Source organism: Lactuca sativa, chromosome 2 (genome assembly GCF_002870075.4).
Source record: "Lactuca sativa cultivar Salinas chromosome 2, Lsat_Salinas_v11, whole genome shotgun sequence".
NCBI classification, from domain to species: Eukaryota; Viridiplantae; Streptophyta; class Magnoliopsida; order Asterales; family Asteraceae; genus Lactuca; species Lactuca sativa.
Genome location: NC_056624.2, coordinates 102,149,725 through 102,159,612, shown reverse-complemented (window position 1 = coordinate 102,159,612; position 9,888 = coordinate 102,149,725). Strand labels below are relative to the sequence as shown.

The 9,888-nt window shown below is 33.6% G+C and overlaps 1 protein-coding gene across 1 annotated transcript; it reads left to right on the top strand.

Moving 5' to 3' along the window:
* Positions 1-203: 203 nt before the first annotated feature.
* Positions 204-2,309, top strand: LOC111886306 (20 kDa chaperonin, chloroplastic). Its single transcript, XM_023882543.3, has 6 exons — positions 204-361; positions 566-745; positions 1,238-1,417; positions 1,522-1,677; positions 1,765-1,842; positions 2,075-2,309. The coding sequence occupies exons 2-6, from the start codon at positions 569-571 to the stop codon at positions 2,246-2,248; spliced, it is 765 nt and encodes a 254-aa protein (XP_023738311.1). The 5' UTR covers positions 204-361; positions 566-568; the 3' UTR covers positions 2,249-2,309.
* The last annotated feature ends 7,579 nt before the right edge of the window (positions 2,310-9,888 follow it).

Here is a 9,888-nt window from a genome sequence, read left to right as displayed (position 1 = left end):
ACTGTTTTCTAAAAATGAAAACCGATAGAAAAATACACATTTTAACATATTTTTTAATTTTCTAAAACTGAAAATGAAAAATGAATAAATTTTATACATTTTCCAAAGAAAAATAAAAACCGAACACAAAAACTAAGAAAAAAAACAAAAAACAAAAAATAAAAACTATTTTTTCGTAACTAAAATTCATATTTTTTTTCTAAGGATTATTACAACAAAGTGGACGGAAAGAGAAATATACAAAAGCTTCTGGAAGCGTCTTTATCTGCTACTATAATAAACCATCTTTCATCTCTAGGGTTTCGTTATCCTCTTCATCTCCATTTTGCTACCTACCAACTAAATTTCTCCGCTCCATTCGGTAACTGCTTAACTTTCTACTTTACTTTTGATTTAAGCGTCTACTAAGACAATGCACTTCGATTACCACGTTTAATCTTAATAACAACGACACTCCGGTTTGATTTCAAACGATGAGAGTGAATTGAAACAGAGGGAGTAAATTTGGGTAGTGCTACCTTATCTTACGTTAGAGACTAATTTCCGTTTGTGGGTTTGAATTCAGGAAATGGCAGCTGCTCAGATGACCGCCGCCGCATCTTCAAGCGTTTTTCTGCCATCATTTGAAGGTCTTAAGCCGTCAACAATCAAGGTTTCATCCGCGTCCTTTAGAATGGGTGGTGGTTTAACTCTCAGATCAACCCGTGGACTCGTTGTAAAAGCTGCCACTACTGTAGCTCCTAAGGTTAATCACTACCTCACCGTTGCTAAATTCTACGCATTAATGCCTATAAATTACCTGATTTTTGCTTCATTTTTCTTCATTTTTCAAGGGAGTCCCATTGATATTCCAAGGTTAATTTCGTTTATTTGATTCTGTATGGGCCTTTTCAATCAACGCTTTATCGTTATGCTTTAGCAGCAACTATATTATTCCTTTTGTTTCAGTGATTAGTTAGCTCGTTAAGGTGATAAATAAGATTATTCAACCACAAATCTTTGATTGTCTCTCAATTGAGCATTCATGATTTTCTTTTTGATTCAAGGTCTTATCTCCATTTTCTACAACCGACTTCTTGATTTCTTTCTTGAATTTTCTCTCAAGTTTCAGCTGGCAGAGATCTAAATTCAAATCATTCTCATTGTAGACAGCTTGTAGGTTTCGTTATGATAGAAAGTTCATTTTCATGTATTCACCTGTTCTTTAATCCTGCTAACCTTCATTTTCATCTTGTAGTACACTACATTGAAACCATTGGGCGATAGAGTATTGATTAAAATCAAGGCAGCAGAAGAGAAGTCTGCAGGTGGTATTTTACTCCCTTCAACAGCTCAAACAAAACCTCAAGGAGGCGAAGTAGTTGCTGTAGGAGAAGGCAGGACAGTTGGCCAAAACAAGGTGGACATAAGTGTAAAGGTAATTTTTCATCATTTGAAGCACTATTTACTTGTATATCTAAGGGGTAATTTGGTAAATGGAAATTTGATCATATACACTAAAAATTATCATTCATATTTCAGACTGGAACACCAGTTGTGTATTCCAAGTATGCTGGAACAGAGGTTGAGTTCAATGGGACAAACCATCTGTTACTAAAGGAAGATGATATTGTTGGTATACTTGAGACAGATGACGTGAAGGATTTGAAGCCTCTTAATGACAGAGTCCTAATCAAGGTTTACTTTTCTTATTTTATTTATATACAAAAGGGTAAAATGGTAAATAAAATTTCATCTCAAATGTTTAAAATTCTCGTTGGATAGGTCACAGAGGCTGAACTAACTACCGCCGGTGGCTTGTTGCTCACACAAGCAAGCAAAGAGAAACCCTCCATTGGCACTGTAAGTGTTATTCTTCCAACAACCCCTGAGCTGACCCATCCTGTACTGTTATCATGTGATATGTAAATTAGGTACACAGTAGTCAGTACAACGGTTAATTTTTATCAGTTAGTTTTTCAGCTAGTCTTTTAAATGAAGTTTTGAACTCTTGTTTGCATATGATAAAAAAATATCATGTTGGGACGAAATGTGATGTGAGGGGTAATATTGTCTTTTTGTGTTGGGTGTGTAGGTGATTGCGGTGGGGCCGGGTCCGTTGGATGAGGAAGGAAAAAGAAAAGAGCTGACAGTGTCTCCAGGGAACACTGTTTTGTACTCGAAATATGCGGGGAATGATTTCAAAGGGAGTGATGGTTCAGAGTACATTGCTCTAAGGGCATCAGATGTCATGGCTGTTCTTTCATAGATTGTGTGTTTGTGGTTAAGTGCTTTAGGGAAACTGGTAATGAAATAAGACCTTGAAAGAACATTTTTGGCATGTGAGCGAATCCTGTGAGGCATAAGTTTGTAGCCTTTAACCTTATTTATGAGGAAATTGAATTCAATATAAAACAATTAGTACTAAAGTTGAAAAAGGGACGTGAAAAATGGTTTTTTGACAAGTCAACATTTTCTAGTTGGTCAAATGGCGTGAATGGATGACTAAGGTTTTGTATTATGCCCAAGTAGCAATGATGAGAGAATTTTTTTTAGTGCTATTGGGGGAGATTAATATGGGTTTTGATTTGATTAATGGAGATGGTAGACAACAGATTAATATGAGGTGAATCTAAATCCCATTTCGATAGACCTTGACATGGAACTTTTTTTTTGAATCTAATTAGTAGTTTCAATCACCAGATCACATCTAATGTTGAGGTACAACAACTAGGATTTCAACATTTTAGTAGTAAATATGTGAATTTGGTCTTGATGCTGAGTGGGTTCAATGGGGGTGATAAAAGAGTCGGAGTTGCTCCAAGTTTATATGTTGGTCGATGTGTGTGTGTATTTAAATGTATGTGTCCATATGTACATGAGCATATGCAAATGTAATGTGAGCTCATAGGGCACCTTTCATCTTGTTCTAATCCATTAGATTCGGGGAAAGGAAATCGTAAGGTATAATCTCCAAATCCAACTTTCTTTCTAAAGCTTAAACAAATTACCGTTATCCAATCTTTATGAAAGTGAAAAGGAACAATACCATTGGATAAGAGATGTCCAAAAGGCTGAACCATTTTGTACCATACTATAAGAACCTAAAAATTATACACTTTGTATTGTAAGTGTATGTGGAGTAAACATGTATGCATATAATGCTAAGAATCTCAAGTTACGATAAAGTGCATCTGTATGTTATATCGTGATAATGAAAGTGATGGGATTAGAAAACTCTTTGCATTCAACGTAAAAGTAAAATTATAATAGGAGCAATTTTTACATTCGATTATTATAAAAAAAAACCATTTTTCTAACACTCTCACTCTAGTGTTACACTATCCAATTTGGTATGCTTGGGATACCTTACAAATAAGGATGAACTATTTGTAGTCATGCCAATCACCATTTCTCCGGCATTCATTTAATGTGTTTACCATAGGGGAAGAACTTGCCACCCTAGGTTCTCTTTTGTCGATAAAAGGGCTATTGTATCTTTCGAGGCTGGAACACAACAAATCTCCATCTCTCCGTCTGATAGTCATCATCCCAACTATGTCAATATATAGTTTGTTTTTCTTGTGTCACGACCTTGGTTAACATACGTGCATAATTCTTGTTTGTGTTGATCTTTTGCAGATTCTATTCTGATCCGTGGATCGCTTCTCTCATCTATTGATAACGAATAGTATATGTTTTGTGCGGGAATGGTACATCGAGTTCTTACTTAGGTCCATAGAAATCTAACTATCACAATGAATGGTGTATTCTTCTTGTGGAAAACCCAATTCATTAAGAAACCCTTTTATCCATATAAGCTCCTTCCCAACTTTAATGAAAACAATATTTTCGACTTTTGTTGTTGACAATGCTACACACTTCTGTAACTTGAATTGCCACGAGATAGCTCCCCCTGCCAAAGGGAAATGTAACTCGATGTAGATTTCTTGTTATAAAGATCTCTTGCCTTATCAACATCTGTATAACCTTCCATGATTGACTTTGCTCCCATATAGCATAAACATAGTTTCGAATTACAAACCTTAGTAACTTGATTGCTTCTTAATGTTGCTATCCTATATTAGCTAGATAACAACACCGACATCATGAGCGATATCTGTTCATGTGCACACCATTCATACATAAGACTTCATACAAATGAGGAATAAAGGACTTTCTTCATCTCTTCTCTTTCTTCCTCAGAACATGGAAATTTTTTCTTACACAACTTGAAGTGATTTGGCAAGGACATACCAACGGGCTTGGCCTTTTCCATGTTAAACCTTTTGATCGCACGTTAAAGACACTCCTCGTGTGATAGGAACAATTTTCTTGTTTTTCGGTCATGGATAATTTTCATGCCTAGTATCTGTTGTGCTGGGTCTAAGTATTTCATATCAAAGAACTGTGACACCCGTATTTTCCAGAACCGAAAAACAATTTCTTTACGATTTCAAAACCATGTTATCTTTGTTTGTGGAAACTGTCCCATTTTATTAAAATATCTTGAGTACAAATGTTGTTTTAAAATAACAAAACCCTAAGGATGTCATAATCAATACAGAACATAAGTTACAACGTAAAGACCTAACCATCCTGAATGCTATTTCGTATCTTCTCTTTAATCACTCGACATCTTATTCAAGTTCCAACAACCTTATCATCGCTACCTGTGATGCATATAATTTGACCGGGTCAGATTTGAGAACCTGATGAGACATATAACGTTTTGAATCCCATAATATTTTAATTATAATAAATCATATATAATAATCCTACAAAACCAACGTTACCAACCTATATATATATATATATATATATATATATATATATATATATAAATTTAGATATCTACAATACAATATACTTTTTACCCTTAGTTACCCAAACCGTCAATTCTCACATACTGATATCAATGATCCTTTGAGATCTAACCTAATGGATCACTATAAACAACAAGTAGACAACACTGTTTTGGGGATTCCTTGGAAAATGTAAGTAAATTAAGGCAACGATGTTGGGGGGATAAAGTACAAAGCACCTACAGGAATGAAAACTCGATAATATTCCACAAGTCTGTTTAGAGTCGGTGCTTGTCATCCTATTCAGTGAGATGACCTAGGCATACCCGTCAGTTGTCTGATTTAGACACACCGTTTCTGGTTTTCTAGAAAGGGGAGGAATACTAGTACAGTACTCTGGTACGTAACCCATACCCCGACACGTAATAGTGTCATAAAACAATGCTCTACTCTCCGTTTCAATCTCTCACACACCTCAATATAAAAACTATATACTTATTCAACTTACTTTGAACTCAGTATCCTTGACAAGCCTTAGTTTATAACTAGACTAGATTATAATACATGTAATTAACTTCCAATACAATTTTCCTATTCATGCAATTCTTTCACAATACTGGGTATAACTACTCACTTATTCAACTTACTTTGAACTAAGAATCCTTTATAAATCATAGTTTATAGCTAGATAAAACTACAATACATGTAATCAATTTCCAAAACAATTTCTTTTTTTATGAAATACTATCATAACACAGTTATATATATTTAGCACAAACTTCAAATAGTAAGTATTTGGTATACATCTAATCTTTGAAGTAACAATACATTTATTAAGATTCACATGTAATAATACCAAATATACACACATATTCCATATAATAAGCATTCAGTTCTCATATAAGCATTTGATTGATATTAAATACTTTTATTAAAATCATGCTTATTTAAGTAACCACACACTTACTGTACAAGGTATACATTTTGCATAGAATACAAATAGCAAGCATTTTCATAATATATGTAATCTTTTAAGTAATATTACTTTTATTTAAATCATACTTTTGAAAGTAACTACACCCTCACAAGATATGAAATTAATCTTTTAAACAACATATACTTTTATTAGCATCATGTTAATGAAAGTAACTATTCACTCACATATCGGACATACTTTTAATAAGTACATATATTAAAATCATGCTCATGAAAGTTACAATGTACTCACCTGGTTAAAATTAGAAGATTTTTCGGTAAATTACCTCCTCGTTTAACATCATCTTTTTTCCTTTTTAAATGACCTAAATACGAATATTACTATACTTCAGTATTCGTTCGTATATATGAAGTTATATATACTATTTCCTAGATTCTTCATTAATCCCAGTAAATACTAAGTTCTATCAAATAAGGAATGACCATGTAAGATCATATTGGAGGTAGGATCTGTATGGTATACAAATATACTATTTAGAAAATCTACTTGAAATACCTCAGTAAGATCTTGCCTAGACATCACTCCCGTAAGTAGAACCAATATCATAACTAGAATTACTGATAAATATTATTTATAGGTTCATAATAACAACAATGAACTAAAATATAATTTACACTTAACAAATTTAGTAAACACAACTTACAGGTTTTCTAGTGAAAACTTGAAAACTTCATGGGCAGAACTTTGACGTTGAATACTTCTTTCTGTCGAGCATTTCGACATCGCAGTGCCCAACTAAGATACTCGGAAATTTAGTAAGTTGGGTCTCGGGGTTGCAGGAAAAGGTTCCACACACAGACACACACACAGAGAGAGAGAGAGAGATGTGAAGAAATAAGAAGAATTTGACCCATATATAGGACATTGAAAAGCGCGCCATGCTTTATGGGGAGGCGTGCCGTGCCCATGTGTCACGAGTGTGGTGGTGACACATCAGATCTGGGTTGTTGGGAGAGTTGCGGACAACCGTTGCCATACGTCGTCTTAGTATGGTTTTACGCCGCCTCTCGAAGGTAATTTCTCGCAATCTTCTAGAAGTCCTAACTTTTGCATACGAGCTCCAATTTTGATGTACTTTATATCCACAGATTCATATTTTCGAGTACTACAACTTTTATTTAGAATCAACAACTAATTCACATTCTATCTTCACTTTATATTTTATAAAGAGTACACTATAAAAACTCTTACGAAAATCATAACTCCTTCATACAAATTCCGTTCTTGACGTTCTTTATATCTATAGATTTGTATTTTTTTAGGACATCAACTATCATTTACGTTACTTTGGCTAACAAGTAATCTATTTTTGTTCATATTTTACAACAAATACTAACACTCTGTGTCGAATGTGAAACTTTGAAACATCATAAATTCTTGATATTACGTTAGATTTTGGCGTTTTCCATACGCACAGGTTCGTAATCACGACCATTACAACTTTCATATAGATTATTTATTCAAAATAATCTTTTTGTTATGAATGTCATTTAACGTAATTCATTAAGTTTCTAATAAGATCTTATAAAAATATTATATACCCATAATATTTGTCCATGTACACAATAAATAAATATAAATAACATTTATATAACCTGAATCGTGTACGAAAAATTCCTATTTATTTATTTGCAGTTATCATATTTGAGGATTTTAATTATTTAATAAAATGAATAGTCATAACTCTAATCCCTTAAATGCCTGACCCGAATTCACCGATGTTACAAGTACTTAGATGGATCCTTCTTCAAGTTGTCGATCAGCATTGCATCTTGGCTTACTATTAGCATATCGTCCACATATAGCTAAAGGATGACAAATTTCCCATTTGGAAACTTCTTTAGGTATACACGGTGGTATGCAATAGTTCTTTTCTACTAGTGACTTACCATGAATGAGTCAAAGTTCTTGTACCACTGTCTTAGGATTTCTTAAGACCATAAAGTCTCTTCTTCAATTTACATACAAGATGCTATTTCTTTGGGACATGAAAACCATCGGGATGCTCCATGTACATTTCTTCATCAAAACACCATGGAGAAAGGCTGTTTTGAAATCCATTTGCTCAACTTCAAGATTTAGACTGTCAAGCGATCCAAGTACAACTGGAATAGAAATTGTCTTCAAAATCGACAACAAAATCTCTTCAAAGTTGACTCCTTCTTTCTGTGGAAACCTTTGACAACGAGTCTCATGTTATACGTCATAGTATTTCCCTTGACAGCTTACTTCAACTTGAAAATCCACTTGTTGTTTAATCTTTCTTTCCTTTGGGGAGTTTCACCAATTCATATGTTTGATTCTTCTACAAAGTATTCGTTTCTTCTTCCATGACCTTTTGCCAATTGGGTTTGTTAATATAAGATTGAGCTTCCTAAAAGCTCTATGGCTCCACCTTGTTGGTAAAAAAGAATGTAGTTTGAAGTCATATCTTTTTGATGGACCAAAAACTCGTTCAAATCATCGATCTTGGGTTTGTTAATATAATATTGACCCCCTCTTCCTCAACACCTTTTTGATCTACAACATTAACTTCTTCATCCTCTTCTTCAGTGGAAAAATCCTCTTTATTTGTAGATATTATTTATGAGATTTTGGAGATTGGACGCTTGCTAACTGATGCCTTGAAATCATAACAATGTTTTTAATTGAATACCACGTCTCTTTTTCGAATAAGCTTCTTAAGTTCTAGGTCCCATAAGCTATACCCAAACTCTTCATATACATATCCAATAAAGAAAAATTGAGTGGGTTTGAGGTCCACTTCTTCCACAATTGACTTGATACATGTGCAAACGCCTTGTACCCATATACTCTCGGGTAAAAATATGTGACGTCATCACCCATCCATATATTCTCTGAAACTTTAAGATTCAACAAAACTGAAGGTGACCTATTTATTATATAATAAGTTGTCAATATAACTTCACCCTAGAATGGCTTTGGGAGTTTAGCCGTTCTAAGCATGCAAAAACTTTCTCATCAATGGTGTGATTCAGGAGTTTAGCCGTTTTGAGCATGCAACAAACTTTCTCATCAATGGTGTGATTCATCTATTCTGCGACATCATTGTGTTGTGGGGTTCATGGAACAGTCTTTTCATGTCTAATACCATGTTCCATTCGGTATGTAGAAAGTGATGGGTTTTACATGCAATAATGTGGATAAATCCTTAACACTTAAGGGTACATGAAACCTAATAGATCTATGTCATAACACTATTGAAGTAACATTCTATTGAACAAAAAGAAACCTATGAACTGTAGGTATTTTTGAATTTTGACGAACAAGATAGAAATTACATACCTTTTTTTTTTATTGTTGTAATAAACAATCAAGAATCATTTCTTCTTTGATTTTGGAAGCTAGCACCACAAATGTTGTGCCTCTAATGGTTCGCACCCAAACCCTAGCAACCAAGGAGCTTGAAGAGAGAGGTAACCTTCTATAGAAGTCATGTCCATAATTTTCAATGTATAAGGATCCTTATATAGTGCAACTTGGAAACCCTAGATAAGCCCAAAACCAATATAATAATACTATCTTGAATTGGTAATTATCTAGCTTCCTAATTATCCTCCAAGGATAATTCTAGAATCCTAAATCCCTACAAAAACCGTCCAAGGCTTCTAGGGAGGTTCTAGAATTCCTCTTGCTCAAATATTAAACAATTACACTTTAACCCCTGTACTTTTAATTAATCCAATTAATTTCAGTTAATTTATGATTAATTCTTAATTAAATAATAATATTTCTAATCAATATATTATTCTTATAATATGTTAACAAATCATTTATTTTGATTTCTAATTAGTTTATTAATAATATAATAAATTAATAAATCAGTCTCTCTCTTTCTAAAAGTTATCATATTCAATTACTAGGTTTGAGGGCAACTAAAAAGGACTGTGCTACTATCAATTCAAGTTTATACCAATTATTGTTATGGACTTAAACACCCAATCCAATAGTCTCCTACTTGGATAGGTCTATAACTATAATTGCCAATATAACTTCCAAACTGATCAACATATTTTAGCTTCCAAAAGCCGCTATCAAACTCTGACCTAGTCAGTTACGTGTCCTAAGATAAGTTATCAAATATTC

Coding starts and splice junctions, on each gene's coding strand:
- LOC111886306 (XM_023882543.3), top strand. CDS start 569: ATGGCAGCTGCTCAGATGACCGCCGCCGCATCTTCAAGCGTTTTTCTG. Junction 1,418..1,521: donor AGGTGGACATAAGTGTAAAG/GTAATTTTTCAT, acceptor TTCATATTTCAG/ACTGGAACACCAGTTGTGTA. Junction 1,678..1,764: donor ATGACAGAGTCCTAATCAAG/GTTTACTTTTCT, acceptor CTCGTTGGATAG/GTCACAGAGGCTGAACTAAC.